The 23,780-nt window shown below is 39.7% G+C and overlaps 2 protein-coding genes across 6 annotated transcripts in view; both read right to left on the reverse strand.

The window, feature by feature from the left end:
• Nucleotides 1-413: 413 nt before the first annotated feature.
• LOC106138238 (uncharacterized) lies at nt 414-11,100 on the reverse strand. The gene is made up of 12 exons (XM_060951929.1): nt 11,075-11,100; nt 9,484-9,637; nt 8,554-8,747; nt 8,226-8,432; nt 7,553-7,705; nt 7,112-7,298; nt 6,391-6,566; nt 5,801-6,053; nt 4,987-5,138; nt 4,384-4,480; nt 3,895-3,998; nt 414-513 (listed from the first exon to the last, which is right to left on the reverse strand). Exons 1-12 carry the CDS (start codon nt 11,098-11,100, stop codon nt 414-416), a joined length of 1,803 nt encoding a protein of 600 aa, XP_060807912.1.
• Nucleotides 11,101-17,080: 5,980 nt separating this feature from the next.
• LOC106138241 (neural/ectodermal development factor IMP-L2) overlaps nt 17,081-23,780 on the reverse strand; it is a 54,067-nt gene continuing 47,367 nt past the window's right edge. For 4 of the 5 annotated variants that reach the window (XM_013339345.2, XM_013339346.2, XM_060952082.1 and 1 more), the window contains 6 exons: nt 22,371-22,508; nt 19,694-19,851; nt 19,091-19,253; nt 18,629-18,837; nt 17,963-18,085; nt 17,081-17,369 (listed from right to left, as the gene is read on the reverse strand). In XM_013339345.2, the coding sequence (XP_013194799.1) occupies nt 17,361-17,369; nt 17,963-18,085; nt 18,629-18,837; nt 19,091-19,253; nt 19,694-19,851; nt 22,371-22,473 (765 nt within the window). In that variant the 5' untranslated portion in view covers nt 22,474-22,508 and the 3' untranslated portion in view covers nt 17,081-17,360. The remainder of the gene's footprint in view (nt 17,370-17,962; nt 18,086-18,628; nt 18,838-19,090; nt 19,254-19,693; nt 19,852-22,370; nt 22,509-23,780) is intronic. The other variant, XM_060952083.1, reaches the window with a different exon arrangement.

Genomic DNA, 23,780 nt, shown 5'->3' on the forward strand with positions numbered 1-23,780 from the left:
TCTTAATAATTAAAAATCGACAAAAATGAGAGAAAGAGTGGGAGATAGGTACAACGAACAATCAAATGTTGTTCCTCTGGGCGTTAGTCGCGCTAACATCCTCCCCACTCTGGGGAAGATCCCAGGGTGCGCCTTTGACCATGGATCCTGGATTGGGTGAGTCAAGAACTTACACGAAGCGACTCCCATCTGGCCTCCGCAATCTTTGCAGGGGTATAAACTCATATTGGAACAACCTTACACATTCAATTACCTCAATGTGCTGGTTTTACTGTTATTGATTATGTTTTCCCTCGCTTAAAGTATGCGTAAGATGGGTTGGTAGTCAAACTAATATACACTCAGAATTGAGTCATTGGTACATGGGCGGGGTAGGATTTGAACCTGAACACACGCACACGTACATATCACAATTACCTCTTATTAAGAATCGAATAATTTTCTTCAAAAATCTCTTCGTAATCATTCTTCTTTCTAGAATAAGCTCTTTTACGAGTGATGACAGAAGAGGCACTGGTGGAGATAGATATATTTGAATTAGTTACTTCCGACATTAGAAACTTGATTTTTATGTGGATTTCCAAGAGAATCTGAATATCATTGGACATATCTAGATAAATTTTGCACACATATAGTCTATAGACATTACGGTATTATGCATTTTATGCACTGCAAAGGTGTGGTAAGGAGGAGGACATGGTATTTATCACGCAGGCAAAGCAGAGGAAATAACTTGTGACTCAAAACTCTTATAATTCTTATAAGAGAAAAGTGGGGAAGCAAATAGCTGAACGTGGCCATTCAGTCTGTTCAAGACTATGGCTCTGTCTACCCCGCAAGGGATATGTCTATGTGAATATGAATGTCGTGTGGTTCCCGGCACCAATACAAAAAAGAATAGGACCACTCTATCTCTTTACAATGGATGTCGTAAAAGGCGACTAAGGGATAGGCTTACAAATTTGGGATCCTTTTTTAGGCGATGGACTAGCAACCTGTCACTATTTGAATCTCAATTCTATCATTAAGCTAAATAGCTGAACGTGGCCATTCAGTCCTTTCAAGACTGTTGGCTGTGTCTACCCCGCAAGGGATATAGACGTGAACATATGTATGTATAATAGTTAAGGTTTACCTGGAGGATGGGACAGGACCCTCGGTAGAAGCCGTTTTCAAATCTACATTTGAATCTTGTCTGGTGAATCTTATGGCGAACAACAAGTTCATGACAATGCTTAGTACAAATAGTAAACATAACCAAGTGCTCTTCTTAAAGACCGTTGTCAAAGCTGACATTTTCTGAAACTTGTCCAATAAGTGAATTAGTAATTCTGATATCGTCGGGGATAGTGCAAATCCGCGAATCTACCATACGTAAAAGGTGCGTATCTGCAATAGATCCAGTTTTACAGGGGAAGGTTAAAACTTATCTAATAACTTTATTACTTCAATTAATTTTAAGCTCATTTTTACACAAAAAGTAATTAGTTAATGTTCTATCTCTTGGTCGAAATGAACTAGTTTCAAGTCGGTGGCAGCCTATCAAGATTTTGCGTGAATTTCCCGCGAAAACTTAAAATGGCTACATTTGTCATATACGCGGAATTATCCAATGCTAGTTACGCGGATTTGAACTATCCCCGACGATATGTGCTTGAGTTTAATATAGACGTGGCTGTATGATGTACTTGATTCTTTGTGACGTCTGTGGCGAAGCGGTAGTGCGCTTGTCTGTGACACAAGGTCCCGGATTCGAATCCCGGCCAGGGCATGAATAGAAACGAACTTTCTCTGATAGGCGGAGATTTTTGGAGCGGAGTCAGGCGTGCGGTTTTGACCATGAACCTGGATTGGGTGAGTCTGGTTTTTACACGAAGCGACTCCCGTCTGACCTCCGCAACCTTTGCAGAAGAACCTAACCCATATTTGGATAATGGTTACACAATCACACATACATACATTATGGTCACGTCTATATCCCTTGCGGGGTAGACAGAGCTAACAGTCTTGAATGGACGTTCAGCTATTTGGTATACACAATCAGTTGACTGAAGGTACAGGTTTCCTCACCATAGGAGCATCGGTTAGCGCTCAAACTAATATATAACTTAGAAAAGAGTCGACATGGCTGAGGTAGGATGCGAACCTTTTGAACACACATTATTTGCTCACTTTAGCCGGCCACTTTAACCGTTCGATCACCGACGCCATTATTATCATGCGTAAGTGTCCTGGTATATTTCAATTGCGACCTCAAAGGACTTGTCTATAACGTAGGTACGTTTGAGATTTTACCATGAAAATTTTGATTTACCAAAACATAAATAGTTTATCTCGCAAACAAACAAAGATCTTGTTACCTTCGAACTTTTTTCACTATGCGGTCTACATAGGAGGATTCTCTCCTCGAATGAGAAGTAAGTTTATTTACCTTATTTCTATTAGCCAGATATTTATAAAGAGAATGTAATAACTTCGGTTTACAGATTTACTTTCAGCAGTACAGTCTTCGTGCTTAAATGATTTATTAAAAGTTAAGAAGTACTTCATAATTGTCAAATTATGACATTGTCCAAACATCATTGACAAATATGTAGGTTTTTCAATATTTTCAGTTTTATTGCGTAAGGTTTTAACTAAGTAGTTTCAACATTATTATGCAATGATTGAAGGCATAGAGGGACAGAATGAAAATAAAAAGGAGACTAAAGAACAGTTTAATTAAAAGAAAATACACAAAACAAATTCAACGCGCAGACATTTTAACTGTTACTGTTTTACCATTCTTACATAGTACAGCACAATAATACACTACAATTCACGCAAAAACTTCATTAAATTCAAATTCAAACATTTATTTGCATAATATGAGTACAACAAGGTCTTAAATTCTAAGCTAAATTCATTTTCTACATAAAAAAGCAGACCGCTGCAAAATATCTATAGTTCCTACTTAGTTACTTCTAATTACTTACTACTTAGTTACTTTTAATCACGTCTCTTTCCCGAACTAGACTATGTATTTCCTTTTCCCACGATCCCTGCATTCTTCTGTTTCATCCTCATATACATACATATAATCACGGCTACATTCCTACGAGTAGACAGAGCCAACTGTCTTCACAAGGCTAAAGCCACGTTCAGCCATTCGTCTTAATGATGGAATTGAGATTCAAATAGTGACAGGTTGCTAGCCCGTCGCCCACAAGAAGAATCCCAAGTTTATAAGCTACCTCATCATCTCTAATTATCTTTTTTTGTGAGTTCATCGCTTTAGGAAACTCTTAACTCCTCTGGTTAATGACTCCGGCAGTAACAGTAAGGACTCAGGAACGCGTGACTTTTCATAATACAGTCAGATTTATTTCCGTACCTGAAGACAGAAGAATACAGGTAAGATCATACATACATACATACATATAATTACGTCTATATCCCTTGCGGGGGAGACAGAGCCAACAGTATTGAAAATAGTAATAGGCCACGTTCAGCTGTTTGGCTTAATGTTTTTTTTAAGGCTTTGAATGTGCATTAACTTTGAATTTTCCATTATTAAACATCCACAATCGTTACTATTTTCATGCAAGCGCGTCGGTTTTGGGTAATCTTGATCTGATCGTACGCTTCCTTGTAAACATATACCAATAGTGTGTTTATAGTATACTAGCGACCCGCCCCGGCTTCGCACGGGTGCAAAATTCGGAAAAAATTATACATAAAAACCTTCCTCTTGAATCACTATACCTGTTACAAAAAACCGCATCAAAATCCGTTGCGTAATTTTAAAGATTTAAGCATACAGACAAACAGACTAAAATAGCGACTTTGTTTTATACTATGTAGTGATAAACGCTGTATAAATCAGCCAATTTGCATGTATAAGTCCGTACATACCTATTAGTACGCGAGATGCCCCCCATATTAAGCTGAAAATCATCAGATTTCAGATGATGAGTCACGGTGGCTTCAAAGTCAGCAGCACCAGGATCCACTGTTACCTGAACAATACAATCACAAATATTTGGGACTGCCAATCAAATTCAGTTTGGAAATTTGGTAGCTTCAGTCGACAACATTTCAATATATCTATACTAATATTATAAAGCTGAAGAGGTTGTTTGTTTGCTTGCTTGCTTGTCTGTCTGCTTTTGTTTCTGTTTGCTTGTTTGTTTTTTGCTTGCTTGTTTGTTTGTTTGCTATCCATGAAATCATAAGAGGTTTGACTAGATAAGGTTGTGTATATTATATTTGTTTTCTATTATTATGAAATGATCAATAATAAATCAAAGGCTATGAAATAATGCATTGACACTGGGAGAAGGAAGTGATTAGGTATGAGATAATTCCTGGACCTACTCTTTTTAAAAAAGATTGTCGTAATACCTTCACTTGATAGGTGTATGTCTTTACACTCGCATCTCCGACGCGGTATTTCTTAACCCAAGTGATATGAGAAAGAGTTCGCGGGACGCATTTCAATCTGTGAACAGAAGAAACAATATGCCCTAACTTTCATTGATAAATAATGTTAGTAAGATGATGTCGAATATATGTACATAGTATTTAAACTAATTGTTCTTCGCAAACTTAGACCTGATGAAATAATGTTTTACATAATTGTGAATAATTTAAAAACTACTTAATTTATTTTGATGCCTAACGATCTTGAAAATTGCATTGACAGATCCTATATATATTTCAAATTTAATTAAAATCAGAAAAACATTTCATGGGTTACAAACATATACATACAAACAATGTGTTTTTGCCTCAAATTGATTGATTGTTAAGAATTACAAAGTTTTTTTAACCCATATATACTTCGATCATACTCGTAGGTATACATAAAATCTCCCCACTTTCCCGGAGCGGTAGGCAGAGACTACATCTTTCCTCGTGTCACGATCTCTGCATAGGTACTTCTGGCAGGCACAAAGGTCAAGGCAGTTTCCTTAAAAAATTTTACAATCCATTCTCTATACTCACCGTACAGGCTCTGTCAACCCGTTGATGTAGTCGACGAAGGCTTGGCCAGCTCTCTCGCACAGCGGGTTATCGTGAGCTAAGCGAGTCCACATTGCGCATGCGCACCAGTGTGGCTCTACGCCTGCCTCGCTACACGACCGGTTTTGGGGTATCTGTAGGTGAAGGAAAAATATAAACATACACATAATAACGTCTTTATTCCTTACTGGGATGAAAGTGCCAACAGTCCCGCAATCGATCTCTTGTCTAAATCCCTTGCGGAGCAGCAGTCTTGAAAAGACCGTACCGACCGTGCATGGCTTAATGATGGAATGGAGATTTAAATTGACGTCCTATGAAAATGCTACAGTGTAGTTTGTTCCGCCGCTTCTTCTACACATGCGCTTTGGAAGCGGTAGTAGTTATAATTAGATTTAAGTTATGTGACGTCAATAAGTGATACCTTGTATCCAATTTTGAAAATAAATCTATTCTATTCTATTCTATTCTAAATAGTGACAGGTTGCTAGCCCATCGCATAAAAGTAGAATTTCAAGGTTTATTAGTCTATCCCTTAGTCGCTTTTTATGACAGTGAGAAATTAATGGGAAGGAGATGGAGTGATTCTCTTCCAAAGTGCTGGGAACACGAAACAATATCTTTAGTCATTGTATTCCTGGCGTAAGTCCCGTTAACCTGTGAGAGAAGCCCAGTGACCGCCTGTGACCCAGGTTTTTACACGAAGCGATTTCCGTCTGACCTCTTCGTTTGCAGGAGAACTTAACCCATATTTTACACACATAATGTGTGTGTACATTATAAAATAATTACATACTGTTTCCAATAACGTCATTCCCCTAGGAATATCAGCTCTAGGTATTCTATATCCGTTCCAAAACTGCCTAAGTCCTACAGCATCCAGTAAAGTAGCGTGGATATCGTAGGGCGTAGTCAGGGAATTGATATTATGTTTTAGGGCAAAGACGGCTTTGGGTCTTTCGGATTTTAGTCTCTCTGGTAGAACGAACGCCATGAGAGGCAGCCGTTCCTCGAGCCGGCCCTGGGGTGTGTCGCGGACTTGGGAATATCTGAAATACGGAAGTTTAATTGCAGCCAATGTTCTTAACCATTTATCTAGGATTGGGCGATTCAGGTTTTCACACGAACCAACTTCCATCTGAACTCCGCAACCTTTGTAGCGGAACCTAGCTCATACTGGATCATGGCTATAGTTGCACATTGAGTTGCCTGAATGTGCAGGTTTCCTCCAAGTAGTTTTCAAACATGTACATAGCTCAGAAAAGAGTCATTGTTGCATGACCGTGGTAGGATTTGAACCTATGTCCCCACGCATCACTTGCGCATTTTAGCGCTTCTTATAACAGTACAGCCTGAATTTAAGGTATGAATAATCCTCTTAGTTACCTAGGCCCATGGTCGCTCATAACAACCAGCAGGCTATCCTCTCCATAGCCATTTCTCTTGAACCTGCTCATTAAATCAACGAAATCGTCATCCGCGTTGGAGATCTGATTAAAGTCCTCGTGAGTGATGTCCACCACGAATGTGAAGATAAACTTCTTGCCGGGTAGTTGCATGAACTGGAATGAGGTAAAAGATTCGAGGGTTTTTATAAATAGACATTCAAAATTTGATCGATATTTTAATAATATTTATGCTTGATTGATGATTTATTTATCTCGGATGGGACTGCTACTACGTCTCCAAAACTGACTCGCCCAATCTTGCATCGTGCTTATAGGTGCATCTCATGATCCTCTCCAGAGAGGTGAGGATGTAACCGGGACTAACGCCAGGAGGATGATGATTGACTATACATACTATCGCATCACCACCCATAGTTCTACCAACCTTCCAGTTACACGAGCCGAATCATGGAAGGAGCTGCTGTCGAGTTTGCTCTCTCTGACTCCCTACAAAATTTTAATAGTGTCTTTTAGTTCTGTGTTACTCACCCCCTATTCTAGGGGTCTGACAATACATTTACTACCTGTCTGTTAACATGAAGATCGCCGAATTTTCTTGCGAATTGTTAGAGCCGCTTGAAGTTCACCTCAGATCTCACGATGATGATTGATTTATGGTTATTTGGTAATAAATTGATACTTTATTCTTAAAACCTTACCTGATCAGTGAGATTCATCATAAGTCTATACTGCGGCGTTGCTCCCACACAGTACCTCCTCCCCTTCCCGGCTCGTTCCTGGAAGAAAGCCCGAAGGTAGTGGTCCGTCGGCTGGTGGCGAAACCCATTCACCCAGTACTGGAACGCGCCGATCTCGGGACGGTCTTCGAAGAATGCTGTTCTGTATCTGAAAATCATACTGGACTAAATGGACGGACATACTCTCTGACTTGACATGTAGACGAATAAAACTGACTGACAGATTAGTAAAAAAGGACTAACGTTTTGACTGAGATGATAATAAGACAAGTCACGCCTTAAACGAAAATATGTAAATCTGATGTTTTTATTGACTGTGACTGACCCGCCATACCCTCGGCCCGTTCAAATATCTTACCTTGTAATCGTTTGTGAATGAAGGGACTAAACATTGCTACCAACCCATCATCCCTTAACTTGTAGAATAACAGCGGATATTCATCGCAAGTCCTGGCGTTTCCTCTCATCACCCTGGTGTTTGGGAGCTCGTACATGTTCTTCCCAGTCAGCATGGGGAACAGGGCGCCTTTCGTGCCATCCCCCACTATGTTATAGCTGAAACAGATAACCCAAAATAGTCATTAATCATTTTCCATAGGCTTATAACTTTGGCAATTTTTTCGAACGTTAACTCAAACCTTTAAGTAGTGTGATTATTGGCTCTTTTCACTCTGTAAGAGACTAAAACGTGATTATGTGTATATGTTCTCATTATTTTGGCTTTATTTCCACAATTCTGAATTGAGTAAGCCATTCTTTTTATACGGAGCAACTCCAGTTTGCTAAAAGTTAAACCAACTTTAAATACATTGGGTTTGTTGAATTTCAACGTTTCGTCACCATTTTTTCTCGTGAATAGGCTGCAGAAGAATTTGAAACCAGTACATCACTGATATATGTTTTAAATTTCGTAGCTGGTATTTTTTGTACACAGTTTAACTTCCCATTTGTTACTTACTTAGTTATATGTATGGTCAAATTTTAAAGCGGTGATGTACTTCAACAGCCTTCAGAGGCCAACATAAATGATAGTAGTTTCTCCCAAAATAAGCCTGTAAAGTATTCTCCTTTTTACCTCTTCAAAACTGTAGCTTGAAGTTCTTCTGTCAAGTATTTATAACTCTTGGGCATGCGTCGTATGAACCCGATTCTGGACGTGGAATCGAATCCAAACATCATGATATTGACGGCTTTCTCTCGACCCTTGAGTGTAGGCTTCTGACTGACGGGACGGAAACCTGCGGCAATGCCTGACCATCTTGATGGGAGGAAGGCGAAAATACTGGAAAGATGTCATGTAAAGCATGAAGCAAAACCAAAAACTTCAATGTTTATCAAGTTTTGCTTGGAAAGATATGGATGTATTACCAGAAAGAAAATAGAAATCCTGAACTGCGACTAACCTTCCATTCCGAGAGCCGCTACACGCCACTTTGACATGATCACTTCTCCTCAAATGATATATTTCAGCTCCGAAGACGTCCACAGGGTCGCCGTAACTATATGAGAAGTCTGTGTGATATAGAATGTCCCTGAATGAGCATAAAATATTCCAGTGAGTGGTCAGAATTTCATCAACCACTCTGCATTCTGAATGCTGCAATAACATTTGATTTTGACATTTAAATAGAATTAAATTAAATAAATAACAACAAAAACTGAATTTGAAAAACAGAATTCTGTGGTCCGCCTTATCTTAGGAATTTACTTTAGTCAAATCCAACAAAATAGCTGAATCAGTAAATTTTAATAATTTGTTGTTAATCAATAAATTGCCTCATACTCAGACCATTAATTTAGTAGCTTGAATTGTCAATTTTTGTACAACAGCCCTGTTGGGATGGTATTACAAATTAGTTTCGTATATACTTATTAGACCTTTTCGCTAGTTTTTACTAGTACATTTAATCTTTCATGACATCTTCAGAAAGAGTTTAGATCTATTTTTCTTTACAACCACACGGGCTTCAATATTACCTTATCATGATGGCGAAACGTCAATTTTAGAAAGGTTCCCTAGATTCCCAAGTTTGTAAGCCTATCCCTTAGTCGCCTTGTACGATATCCATAGAAAAAAGATCGAGTGGTCCTATCCTTTTTTGTATTGGTGCCGGAACCACACGGCAGTTCTTTTTTAGGCGATGGGCTAGCAACCTATCACTATTTGAATCTTAATTCTATCATTAAGCCAAATAGCTGAACGTGGCCATTTGGTCTTTCAAGACTGTTGGCTCTGTCTAACCCGCAAGGGATATAGACGTGACCATATGTATGTATGTTCCCTAGATTCTTATTACTTCCCTTTAGAACCAGAGTTGGTCAAAAATACATACAAAGCACTTCACCCAGTCTTGTCCGTCGCATTCAATCTTAGGCACGTCTTTATCGTAACGCGTGGCGTCTTTACTGAAGGGGTCTAGACGCGGCATGTCACAACCTGTTCCTCTGTCAAATTTCAAATGCTCTTTCAGATTGTTCTCAGCATTTCTGAAAGTAAAATTGTGTACATGTGTATAGTTTCTAGGATTTTATCGTGAGAAGTTAAAAGTGTCATGGTAGTTTGAACAAATATTTTTCTAATTCTGTATCGATATAATTTTCAGGAATTTACGTCGTTGGATATCGAGACTGGATCTTCTAGAGTTGAAGCCAATAGAACGTGGACGTGAAATTGGACGGGTAATGAGTTAATTCTTTACAAACATAAAAATCTATTCACTTGTTTTATTTTCTTTAACACTTTGACATTCATTTTAGAAGCAGCTTGCACGCCTGGAACCCCATGACTTGTAACGGCTATAATTTAAAAAAAAGCAGTACTATTTCGCATTGTCTCTAACAGCTAATTGTCATTACATCGGGTGCTTTTTCAGAAAATTCGGCATTCGTGGCGATAAGATTTCTAATAGAATGCCCCGCAGTTAATGTACACGCCGTCCACACATCGCAGCCTTGTAGATAGATAGATAAAACTCTTTATTGCACCATAAGAGTAAAACATACAAAACAACACAAAGCAGATATAGACGGTACAAAGGCGGACTTATCGCTAAAGCAATCTCTTCCTTCCAGTCAACCTTTGGGTGGAAGGAAACCAAACAGGAGATGTTGATGAACCAAACGGGTGTATGAAATCATATATTGTTTTTTTTTCAGTCTCAGTGAATTCAATGAATACATGAATATCTAATATCATACATATTGGGAACCTTGGCTGGTAAACAAAAAATAAACGCACTTCAGAATATTATTCATACATACATACATATGGTCACGTCTATATCCCTTGCGGGGTAGACAGAGCCAACAGTCTTGAAAAGACTGGCCACGTTCAGCTATTTGGCTTAATGATAGAATTGAGATTCAAATAGTGACAGGTTGCTAGCCCATCGCTTAGAAAAGAATCCCAAGTTTGTAAGCCTATCTCTTAGTCGCCTTTTACGACATCCATGGGAAAGAGATGGAGTGGTCCTATTCTTTTTGTATTGGTGCCGGGAACCACACGGCACTCACACTCACACTGTTATTCATCAGTTAAATAGCATACACAAAAATATTCTTATGGGTAACAAAGCCAGTAGTTACAAGACAAGATAGTGACAGTTTGCTTGTTCATCGCCTAACATAAAAACCCATAAGCTACAAGCAATTTTTTTAAGTGAAAAGAGTACCGCTTGCGCGCACCATCTTATTACTTCACCACCAGACATCCATGTAAGAACTCACCTCGTAATTGAATCAAAATCTTCGTTAATATAATCTTCGTGAAAATAACAGTACAAAGACAGGACCACACTTAAAATTAACATTAAGTACAAGCGTGGAGATTGAAAATATCTTTTCAACTTCGCTTTTCGGTACGCACTCATTACTAGATTAATCAACATTTTGAAGTCTATCAAATATCACGTCTCTATCTCTAACGGGATAAACAAAGTTTGCAAGGCCATGTTTAACAATATTCTATGTCACAAGTGAACCATACTTTCACGATAATGCGTGTAAGAGCTGTTTTATCAGTAACCACTATAATACTGTTATCGAGTTATACTCGTACAATTCACAAAGGTTTAGTTATTTTCTGTTAGCATTTCATTTTTAACAGTTTAACTCATATTTTATTTGGGTTAAATCTCCTTCTTCCTCCTGATTTCACTCCCGGTGACATTTTCTCCACGCCTTTGACCATGGATTGTGTGAGTCAGGCTTCGTAAGTTCATACGAAGCGAACTTTATGATGGAACTTAACTCTCTTATTGGATCATGGAGTATGTCTGTTATATTTTTCTGCATTCACCCATCTTCGCATGGCAAAACCATCTAAATATTTCCATTTTTTGTCATAATTTATCTTAACATCTCAAATATTTTTATTTAACACTAGCTTTCCCCCGCGACTCCGTCCGCGCGGATGTCGGTCTTCGCGTAGATGGTTTATTTCTCCATTTTATTTTCAGTCCGGTCAATTTAGACCAAAAAATAGGAATGAAGCTAAATTAATTCAAGCTGAAAATGAGTATAATTGTTTAAAACACAATCAAAAGCATTATTTCAAAATTCCCCATGATTCCGGTTTAAGGAAAAAAATTACCCAAGGTCAAAGGTAAGAAAATGGGATTTTCACGATTTTCTTCAAAACGGTAAGTTTTATAGGAAAATTACCTCAGACATAGATTGTAGATCATAAAGATATCTATAAAAAGGAATCAATATTTTTTTTCAATAAAGCTACCGTTTCTGAGATATTACGATGCAAAAAGTTGCAAGCGTCATAATATGCATAAGCACGTCTCGTATATACTCTATGTAGCAGTAATATAAGTAAAAATATTGTTCTGTCGGTAATTTTAACTTGAATTCAAAATATAAAATATACATAAGTATAATGAAACCCAGTCCCTTCATTTATACTGTAGTGAAACCTTGAGACAACATCTGTCTCTCTGTTTAATTGTGTACGTGGCTAGGGTCGTATAGCTGCTTTATCTCAGAATGCTCAACACATGAAATACCGTTAGTCTTTAATAATAGTTGTCCTTGCGGGGATACCGTTGTCGGCTATGGACACCACGGCCTCTCATGTCCTAGGAGTGCCGGCCGTTTAGGGCGCCATGCCGCCCTAAATGATATAATCCTCCGTGCTCTTGCCACCATCCATGTTCCAGCCGTTCTAGAACCAAACGGTCTGGCTCGGGATGATGCCAAGAGACCGGATGGTATGACATTGGTACCCTGGAGATTGGGGCGGCCTTTGGTGTGGGATGCTACTTGTGTCAACACACTTGCGCCGTCTCATCTTCAGGTTACTAAATCTAAGGCCGTTCTGCTTCAAATGAGGCAAAAAACCTCAAAAGGCGCAAATATGTAGTTATCGGGATCAAAGTTTACATCAGATGGCAAGTGTGTGTCACGATGGATAATGATATTGAAAGGAGAGTGAACGCGGGGAACATGGTGAATGGAGCTTTGCATGCCTTTATGAGCAGTCAGAAACTATCCAAAAAGGCTTGACTGGCTGTGCACAGGGGCGTGTTGGTCCCGACATTAATGTATGGGAGTGAAAGTTGGGTATGGCAAAAGAAGCACGAAAGCAGAATAAATGCAGTGGAAATGAGAGCGTTAAGGAGTATGTTGGGTGTGAAATTGAGTGACCGGATAAGGAACAGTGTGATAAGGGAATGTTGTGATGTGAAAGAAGATGTAGTTACAGGAATAGAAAAGGGTATGTTGAGATGGTTCGGTCATGTGGAGAGGATGAATGAAAACAGGTTGACTAAGCAGATATACATGAAGAGTGTGGAGGGAAAGGTCGGGGTGGGAAGACCTAGACGAACATATCTTGATCAAATTAAGGACGTCCTGGTAAAGGGTCAGGTCAAAAGTACCCGAAACCGCCGAGCTTGCATGAAGAGAGTTATGAATGTAGATGAAGCAAAGGAAGTATGCAGGGATCGTGGCAAGTGGAAAGAGGTAGTCTCTGCCTACCCCTCCGGGAAAGAGGCGTGATTTTATGTATGTATGTATTTATGTAGTTATCGGTAATATCTATACTTTTGAACCTTTTGGGGTAGAAACTCTGGGACCGGGGGGCCTATCTGCCCATCAGCTTTTCCGACAATTGTCGAAAAAGTTAATTGAGGTATCTCAGAGAATCAGCATTGCCATTCGAATTGGCAATGCTGCCAGCCTTCTGGGCACATTCCCGCATGTTGATGCTATGCAAGGACTGTACAATTTATAAATTAAATTTTAGTTTGTAGTCATCTTTTTTCTTTCTTTTTATAAGTAGTTTTAGTTTTAATTTGATTATTGCATTGAATTTGATAATTGTAATCTCTATTATTGTCCTAAGATGATTTTCTTCACTTAGGGTTATTCTAATTTTTTTTTAATAATAAATGCGAAAGTTAGTCTTGAGTGCCACTGCGTAGTGAAAACACGTGTTTATTCTAACCTATTTCAGACTTTTTCAAGTTTAATAAGTCTTGAGTGCCACTGCGTAGTGAAAACACGTGTTTATTCTAACCTATTTCAGACTTTTTCAAGTTTAATAATAAAAATGTTAAAAAAAAACGCGCTAATAGTACACTACCTCAGAGGTGGCAAGGAAACGGATGCATATTATGACGCTTGCAACTTTTTGCATCGTTATATCACAGAAACGGTAGCTTTGTTGAAAAAAATTATTGATACCTTTTTTATAAATAACTTTATGATCTACAATTTATGTCTGAGGTAATTTTCCGATTTGAAAAACTTAACGTTTTAAAGAAAATTGCGATACACCCATTTTTTACCTTTGACCGTGAGTAAATTTTTTTCCTTAAACCGGAATCATGGGGAATTTTGAAATAATGCTTTTGATTGTGTTTTAAATAATTATACTCATTTTCAGCTTGATGGGAATTAATGTAGCTATGTAGTATTTTTTTCATAGTAATTAGTAGCGGCCCGCTTGTGCAGCAAACGGTTCAAGCCAAAGCCGACTTTAGGCGCTACAGGTTACGGCGCTAAATCCACTGCGGGTAACGCAACGTGTGTTCGCGGTTCTACAGAACAACGTCTATGGATAAACTGAAAAATTAAGATTTTTTTTTCTTCGTATTTTTTCGGGATAAAAAGTATCCTATTTTACGCCCAGGATAATAAGGTATAATTATACCAAGTTTCATCAAAATCGAACCGTTAGTTTTCACGTGATGCCTGAACATACAGACAGACAGACAAAAATTTTTTTAATCACATTTTTGTGTTTGGTATCGATCCAGTAACACCCCCTGCTATTTATTTTTTCAATATTTTCAATGTACAGAATTGACCTTTCTACAGATTTATTATATGTATAGATAGATTTCGTAATCTGTAGTAATTATAATTTTGTGTTATAAGGCACACATATGATGTGAATTACATACATACATATAGTCGCGTCTATATCCCTTGCGGGGTAGACAGAGCCAACCGCCTTGTAAAGACTGATAGGCCACGTTCAGCTGTTTGGCTTAATGATAGAATTGAGATTCAAATAGTAAAAGTTTGCTAGCTCATCGCCTAAAATAAGAATCCCAAGTTTATAAGCCCATCCCTTAGTCGCCTTTTACGACAACCATGGGAACAAGATCGAGTGGTCCTATTCTTTTTTATTGGTGCCGGGATCCACACGGCACAGAGAATTACAGTGGAGACCTAAGCATTTAACTCCTCATTGTATAACATACTATCTGTGCCGGCGATTTCGTTCGCGTGGAATAGTTATTTTGGGCATCATTGAAATCCTCAAGGATGAATAATTTTCCCCGTTTTTTGACTTTCCATTATTTCTTTGCTCCTTATATTTGTAATGTGATGTTTTAGAAGCCTAAGGCCTTCCTCAATAAATGGTCTATTTAACGCAAAAGAATTTTTCAATTCGAACCATTAGTTCCTGAGATTAGCGCCTTCAAACAAACAAACACTTCAGCTTTCTAATATTGGCATAGATTTGTGATTGCAGTCTGTTTTATGTGTTAAAAATAAATAAATTAATTAAAGAGGTTATAAAGTTAATATATTGGTATCAGGGATAACCTTCCTACCAATACTGTAGCTAAATTCCCTGTGACTCAAATGCACTTTTAGTTTCAATCTTTTCCTCGTTATACAGGATAATTACCTTACTTCAGTAAATTCCTTATACGCCATTAGACGCTCGACATATCATAAAGTCATTGGATTACAATTGTAATGTTAAATAGTTCGCCTTTTTCGATTTGGTTTCATTTTTTGATTATGAGATAAAGTGTCTGAAAGTGATATTTTTTTTTGAAACCATTAGTGAATTAAAACAAGGATTCTGAAAACAAGTAAGTCTCTTTACTATATTAATAATATCTGTGTGTATCATATTGTCGTAATTTTTAAGATATTTGATTTGTTATTTTTTAAGCTTTTATTTAAGTAACCAAAAATAGTCCTTGTTATAGATAGAATTCCACAACAAAATGTCATATCAAAAAAAATCTTATATGTTTATTAAAATTCTCGTGTCACAATGTTCGTTCCCGTACTCCTCCGAAATGGCTAGACCAATTCTCATGAAATTTAGTGAGTGATTGAGTTGGTCTGAGAATCGGCCAACATCTATGTTTCATACCCCTTAGTGATATTACGTAAAAAATATTTATATGGCAAAACAACGTTTGCCGGGACAGCTAGTTTTGCTAGAAATAAATAAATAAAAACTTGTGTTACGAGATACTAACTCAAGGATACCATATTTTATAATAAATACTTATATAGATAAACATCCAAGACCCAGGCCAATCAGAAAAAGTTCTCATCATGCCCTGGCCAGGATTCGAACCCGGGACCTCCGGTGTCACAGACAAGCGTACTATCGCTGCGCCATAGAGGCCGTCTAGTCTAGAAATGTTTAGTCCCAGTACACTAAATGTTATAATTTGTTCTTTATTTCAGAATGAAGTTTACGAACCTTATATTCCTCATCACCATAGCTTCTTCCCAAGATCCGTGTCCTCCCGGCTCCACACCAGTCAAGACTCCACGCTCGGAACCCACCTTACGACACGAAGCGGGTCCTTACGACTTACTGCACTTAGTTGACGTCATGCTGGCTCCGTTCACCCCTGACGACGTCAACATTTACGGCGCCGGGGGGGCGATGATGGTTGATGTGACAGTGTGTCCGAATGGATATGAATTAGTGTTAGATTCTTGCAGGTTTAAGGACTATGATGATTACGCGTAACGATGATCTTACTAGTCTTTAATAAATCCTACCAGTTTACTTGAGTTTCGCCCCAATAATTTTTTTATATGTATGTTTATAACAACAAAATCGGTTAAGTAGTTTTTGAGAAAATGACAATTTGGTAAAACAACGAAATTGTTCGCGAGGTCTATACTCGTGGCACACCATACATACGTATGGTCACGTCTGTGTCCCTTGCGGGGTAGACAGAGCCAACAGTCTTGAAAAGACTGAATGACAGGTGGGACAGGTAGGTAGATAGGACAAATAGTGACAGGTTGCGAGCCCATCGCCTACAAGAGGAATCCCAAGTTTATTAAGCCACTTCCTTAGTCTACATTAACATTATTCCCATTTCGGTACGAACCTCTTGACTGTATCGTGACAGCTATACTAAGATGTTTGCTCAGGATGTTTAAAATAAAATAAATAACAAAATTCACGATATAATATTTATTTATGTCTTCATACATATTTGAATCACAGTCTATAAAATATAAGTATTTCATTCGATCACAAAATAATTAAATAATACATTATTATTCGGCATTAAAGATGTCGTTTATTATCATTAAATTATAATAATACAACAATTAAATTAAGAAAAATAGGCAGACTCCTTTCGTGAAGTTTCGCATTTGCAACAAAAACAATGATATTTAGAACATAAACTTCATAAAAACGTTGTTAAAAGACTTTAATATGAACTAAATAATAGTGGCCGAAATTATTGGCTCTGTCTACCCCGTAAGAGATAATGAAGTGATATAAGTATGTATTTCCACTAGCACACAAAAAATCTTGACGTGGCTGTGTGCTCCAGACTGTAGAACTATCTGCAGTACGGTTTGAATCGGCTGCTGTTCTGGTGTCAAATGCGAGTTCTTTCACGTGAAACTTAATTATAACAGGAACATCCAAATTAAGTATGCTTGACGCTTCTTTCTTATTGATGTGTTGTTATCCAGCCTGCAAAAAATATTAAAATGAATACTTTTATAGATAAATCATCATGCCCTGGCCGGGATTCGAACCCGGGACCTTTTGTGTCACAAACAAGCCCACTGCCGCTTTATAATATTTTGATTAGTGTTTTAGCGCCTGTTAAATATAAATAGCAAATTTATTTTTCGACGTAAGGGAACTTATTTTAGTCCCGGTTATATCCTCTAGGATGCAACCGGGACCATCATCGCCAAGAGGAAATAAAGAAGAAGAACTTATAAGAAGTATTCAGAGATAGCAAGTGAAAAGATGTAACATCTGCTTACCATTCTACTACATTCTACTCTCTAGGTGATAGAAAACATCGTGAGGAAACCCGCATATACAGATAACTGAATGTGTTACCATGATCAATCCAACATAGGTAAGGTTCCTCTGCAAAGGTTGCGGAGGTCAGATCAGGTCGCTTCGTGTAAAAGCCTGACTCACACAATCCAGGATCCATGGTCAAAGGCATATCCGGGCTCCTCTAGATACAGGCCAGGCTTTAGTCCCGGTTGCATCTTCCGGAGTGCTGAGGATGCTAAAGCCAGGAGGAAAAAGTGTATGACCCTCACCTTGGCGGGGTACAGGAAGGTGTGCGCGCGCGCACGGCCGCGGCTGTTGCGCGCCGTACACGCGTACTCGCCTAAATCGCTCCACTTCAGGTCGGAGAGGACCAGCTCGCCTGAACGCAGGATCTGGAAGATAATGTAAGTATGGTACCTATTTAGATAGAAATATAGACATGGTCTTGTTACCTGAAACATGTGCTCTAGCGGATGTGAACGGCGAGTGATCTTGAAGTAGATTTGCAGGGTTTACGCCAGGAGGAAAAAGAAGATGTAGAAGAGTGACGCACAGGGTGTCCCCCATTTGGTGGTTGGTAGAGACTAATGTATGTGGTTAAATCTGAATCCCTAGATTTAGAACGAACCTTAATCCCAGCCCATTTCATATCTATGCATCAGTATTATACGAGTAGACCTACTAATCTTTATACTGGATTCTACATCCATCATAACCACACCTTTTTCCTCATTTCGAAACTAAAGATATACAAACTTATAGTCACGTATATATATACCCCTTGCGTGGCAGACAGACCCAATAGTCTTGAAAAAGAATAGCGACAAGTTGCTAGTCCATCGTCATCGGAAACCGAAGTTTATAAGCCTATATCCTGGTCGCCTTTTACGCCATCCATAAACGACAGACAAGTATACCACAACCCAGCAACTAACCTTGATCCTGGGTCCATCTTTGAGCTCCACCTCCTCGGCGTCCCCCGAGCCGCGGCGCGTCCAGCGGACCGCGGGGCGCGGGCGCCCGCGCGCGCCGCACGGCAGCACGGCGCGCCGCCCGATCTGCGCCACGTACGCGCGGTACCACACCAGGATGCGCGGGGGCTGCGGCCGCGGGGGCTCCGTGCCGCCCTCGTCCGAACCGTCTGCTGGGGAGGGTTAGAATAGATCAGGTATAGCCCTGGCCTCATGATATCGTAAAGACAGAAAACACTGGTATCAAAGCGTTTCTCCCTTACGGAGTAGGTAGAGCCAGTAGTCACAGGAGTAAAAGGCCACGTTCAGCTACATTCAGCTGAATGGTTAAATCATGAAAACCGAGCTCCTCTCTTATCAGAAAGGATAGAATGTAATTGGAATACCAAGAGAATGATGACTATGACAATTATTACGAGTACATACTTGATCTATAGACTGTAGAAGTAGCAGACAGCATCCTCCCTCCAGATTTGACCACGCACCGGTATTGGTCCTCTCCGGCCACGCTGGTCACGAGTAGAGTGGACACCACTCGAGCAAGGGATTCCGGGTTCGAGTCGATCTGCTCGCTGGATTCTAGGTCATGCTGAGAAAAAAGAGATTGTATGGGCTGTTTATATTAAGAAGTAATGTAAATCAAATGAAGGAAACTGCAAATTTTTAACATTGCGATGCAGTAATTTTGTGGCACAGAAAAACATGTCACCAATTCGTTGGTTCTCCTTGCGGCGTGGTAAACCTTTAGCCAAACCATCCTACTGTTGAATGGTATGATATATAAGGCTATACTATAATTTACAGAAGGAAATTTATAATTTAGCATAAACATTTAATTTACAGGAGAAAATTATGCTACTCCAATAAAACCCAAAATCCTTATAATATACTCATAACACACCTTATGACCATGAGATATACTATTTCATAACGGCACAATCCTTAGCTTCAAGCTCCCTCTCTCCTCCAAGACTATATTTTACCTCTAAATTGCTGAATGCAAAAGTTTTCTGATTATCCAAGAATTACCTCATAAACTGGAGCATCGTTCTTGTACCAGTGTATCGACGGGGCCGGCGACCCGTAGGCCTCGCAGACCAGCTCCGCGGCGCGCCCCGGGGACAGCGCTACCAGCGGCGGCGGCCGCGCTGACAGAGCGAACACTCTGTGAGGCTCGGAGGTCACTGCTGTGGAGGCCAAAAGTTAAAAGTTAGACAGATTAGGTGGACAGACTAATAGGAGGATACATAAAATCACGCCTCTTTCCCGGAGGGGTAGGCAGAGACTACCTCTTTCCACTTGCCACGATCTCTGCATATTTCCTTCGCTTCATCCACATTCATAACTCTCTTCATGCAAACCACCGTTTCGTGTACTTTTGACCTGACCCTTTACCAGGACGTCCTTAATTTGATCAAGATATATTCGTCTAGGTCTAATAGGAAACACTTAGAGATTAGGAGGTCGTAGCTTTGGAGAACACAGATCACTTTGTAACACAATGTGTAAAGTGTGCGAATAAGTAGTTCATTTTTCTGTCATCGCAAGCTAAGCGACTCACTGATTCACTGACTGAGTTGGGAAATCATTTGACTACGTTGCCAAAACCTTTCAGTTAGAAGCAGGTAATTTGGACTTAAAATGATCATTTTCAATCAATCGGTGATAGCATCGAATCGATCGAATACGGGCCACCAGGTTTGGCAAGATGACCACTCTAGTCCACAAAGGTTGAAACTGCTGTACTTATAAACAGCCTCGCTAATAAAATAATTTATTAGGTTGTTCCATGTACCGTGTGGTTCCCGGCACCATTACAAAAAAGAATAGGACCACTCCATCTCTTTCCCACGGATGTCGTAAAAGGCGACTAAGGGATAGGCTTATAAACTTGGGATTCCTCTTTTAGGCGGTGGGCTAGCAACCCGTCACTATTTGAATCTCAATTCTATCGTAAAGCCAAATAGCTGATCGTGGCCTTTCAGTCTTTACAAGACTGTTGGCTCTGTCTACCCCGCAAGGGATATAGACGTGATTATATGGTTGTATGTATGAATGTTCCGTCGTATTTAAACTTTAATTCACACCCTGAGCATTGACTTGCTAAAATATTCCCAGATCAGATACTTCCGCGCCGTGAAACATGTACATACATTAGGTCCGACCCGGTTTCGGCCGCAAACCGAACTGGACACGTGACTCTCTAAGAAAAACGATTGAAAGCTTTTCAGGATTTGGTTTCAGCGATTTGTGTTTAATTCGTGTGCCGTGTGGTTCCCGGCACCAATACAAAAAAGAATAGGTAGGACCGCTCCATCTCTTTCCCATGGATGTCGTAAAAGGCGACTTAGGGATAGGCTTACAAACTTGGGATTCTTTTTAGGCGATGGGCTAGCAACCTGTCACTATTTTAATCTCAATTCTATCATTAAGCCAAATAGCTGAACGTGGCCATTCAGTCTTTTTAAGACTGTTGGCTCTGTCTACCCCGCAAGGGATATAGACGTGACCATTTGTATCTATGTGTTTAATTCGTAAAGTTACAAAGCATGCTAGTCTGGCAGTGAAGAAAAACATAACATCACAAAAAGCTTTTTCCGTGCACATGGTAAAATACAATCTAGAAATATCGGCTTATAACACCTCACGCCTCTATGCAGTAGGGGTAGGCAGAGACTTGATCTTTTCACTTGCACTACTTTCGCTACATCCACATTCATTAGGCAAGGATATTCGAAACATCTGTATTCTTCCATACATACATATGGTCCCGTCTTTATCCCTTGCGGGGCAGACAGAGCCAACAGTCTTGAAAAGACCGAAAGGCCACGTTCAGCTATTTGTAATCAAATAGTGATAGGTTGCTAGCCCATCGCCTAAAAGAATTCTTCTGTAAGTGGCGCTAAAGTCGCGCGGGCGATACTGCGGTTAAAAACTAGACTACTATTACGGGTTCTCCAAACACAAGTATTTATACTCAAATGGAAATCCCATTCTAAACAAGATACTGTAAAGGAGTTAAATTGACGGCCTCGGTGGCGCAGCGGTAGTGCGCTTGTCTGTGTCGCCGGAGGTCCCGGGTTCGAATCCCGGCCAGGGCATGATGAGAAACGAACTTTCTCTGATTGGCCTGGGTCTTGGATGTTTATCTATATATGTATTTATTATAAAATATAGTATCGTTGAGTTAGTATCTCGTAACACAAGTTTCGAACTTACTTCGAGGCCAACTCAATCTGTGTAATTTGTCCCAAAAAAAAAAAAAACTTTCAAACTTATCAATCATACCATTGTGTCGTTTAGAGTCTTCCGCCAACAGTTTGAAGTGCCGGTGGACGTTGGAGCCGCGCCCGGAGTATGTGTGTATGTGAGTATGTGTGCCGTGTGGTTCCCGGCACCAATACAAAAAAGAATAGGACCACTCCCATCTCTTTCCCATGAATGTCGTAAAAGGCGACTAAGGGATAGGCTTACAAACTTGGGATTCTTTTTTAGGCGATGGGCTAGCAACCTGTCGCTTTTGTATGTCAATTCTATCATTAAGCCAAATAGCTGAACGTGACCATTCAGTCTTTTCAAGACTGTTGGCTCTGTCTACCTCACAAGGGATATACACGTGACCATTTGTATGTATGTACAGAAGAAGGTGGCGCTCAATTCGCGCGGGCGACACTGCGGTTAAAAACTAGACTACTATCAATCATACCATTGTGTCGTTTGGAGTCGTCCGCTAACAGGTTCAAGTGCCGGTGGACGTTGGAGCCCCAAGCGGCGCCCAGCATGGCCAGCAGCAGCAGGAGGCGGCGCATGGTAATACTGATGAGATTCCGCACTGAGAGATGTTCTGGAACAAATACACGTTATTTATCAATCATTCAACTTACAATATTTTTTTTTGGACTATTTCACAGATTGACTTAGCCTCGATGTAAGTACGAGATTTGTAGAGACACTAACTCAACTATAGGTACTACATACTATGATAAATATAATATAAATAAACATATACGGGACAAATTACACTGATTGAGTTAGCCTCGAAGTAAATTCGGAACTTGTGTTACGAGATACTAACTCAACTATACTATCATTTATGATAAACGCTAATGTAGATAAACATTCAATACCCAGGCCGACCAGAGAAAGTTGTCATCATTCTCTCGCCGGGATTCGAACCCACTGGGATACGGACAAGCGCACTACCGCTGCACCACAGAGGCCGTCTCGTGATATTAATATTACAAATGCGAAAGTCTGTAAGGATGTGCGTTTGTTTCTCTTTCACAAAAAAACTACTGAACAGATTTTCACAAAACTTTTCAGTAACATAGCTTAAAAAAATATATAGAGATTTTAGGCGTACGAAATTTGCGGGCAACAGCTGGAACATACATAATACCAGCGACTTCGCTTACGCAAACCGAAACCATTTCGTTTATATCGATTCCCGTGGGAATTTTGAGAAATCATGAATGCGTGATGCGCAGAAAGGCACAGGTTGGAATCCCACCTTGGCCATGTACCATTAAATATTTTCGAAAGTTATGTACATTAGTTTGAATACGAATGTTCTGACGGTGAGGAACACATCGTGAGGAAACCTACACGTTCAGGAGATTCAGTTGCGGTTGCGGAGGTAAGACGGGAGTTGCATCGTGTAACAACCTGACTCCAATCCAGAGTATGGACTCTGGGTTGACCGTGGGGTCAAAGGTAAACCCGGGGCTCCACTCCTGAGTAGTGAGGATGCAACCGGGACTTAAAGCCAGGAGGAAAGCTTCCATGATGGTCTGATAGCAAAGATAAACTTGGGATTCTTCTTTTGGGCGATGGGCGAGCAACCTGTCACTTTTTTTAATTTCAATTCCATCATTAAGTCATACAGATGTACGTGGCCCTAAGGTCAGTTCGAGATTGTGGGCTCTGTCTACCCCGTAAAGAATAAAGACGTGATTACGTGTATGTATGTAGGGTCCTTATGTGGTCTAGAGGTGCACTAACGATTTCCCGATATTCCCGCGGGAAGTTAAAAAAATAGAATAAAAAATAGTATAGAATTGAGAACCGTCTCCTACTTGGGAAATCGAAAATACCGATGTCTATTTAAAGCCTGGGA

Source organism: Amyelois transitella, chromosome 27 (genome assembly GCF_032362555.1).
Source record: "Amyelois transitella isolate CPQ chromosome 27, ilAmyTran1.1, whole genome shotgun sequence".
Lineage (NCBI taxonomy): Eukaryota > Metazoa > Arthropoda > Insecta > Lepidoptera > Pyralidae > Amyelois > Amyelois transitella.

What these genes read in the sequence shown, in the direction of transcription:
- LOC106138238 (XM_060951929.1), bottom strand. Translation starts at nt 11,100, where the DNA reads ATGGCCTTGCAAACTTTGTTTATCCC. An exon ending in TACAAGTTAAGGGATGATGG is followed by an intron (nt 7,299 to 7,552) that starts GTTGGTAGCAAT and finishes TATGATTTTCAG; the next exon opens with ATACAGAACAGCATTCTTCG. An exon ending in ATGAGCGACCATGGGCCTAG is followed by an intron (nt 6,054 to 6,390) that starts GTAACTAAGAGG and finishes TCCGTATTTCAG; the next exon opens with ATATTCCCAAGTCCGCGACA.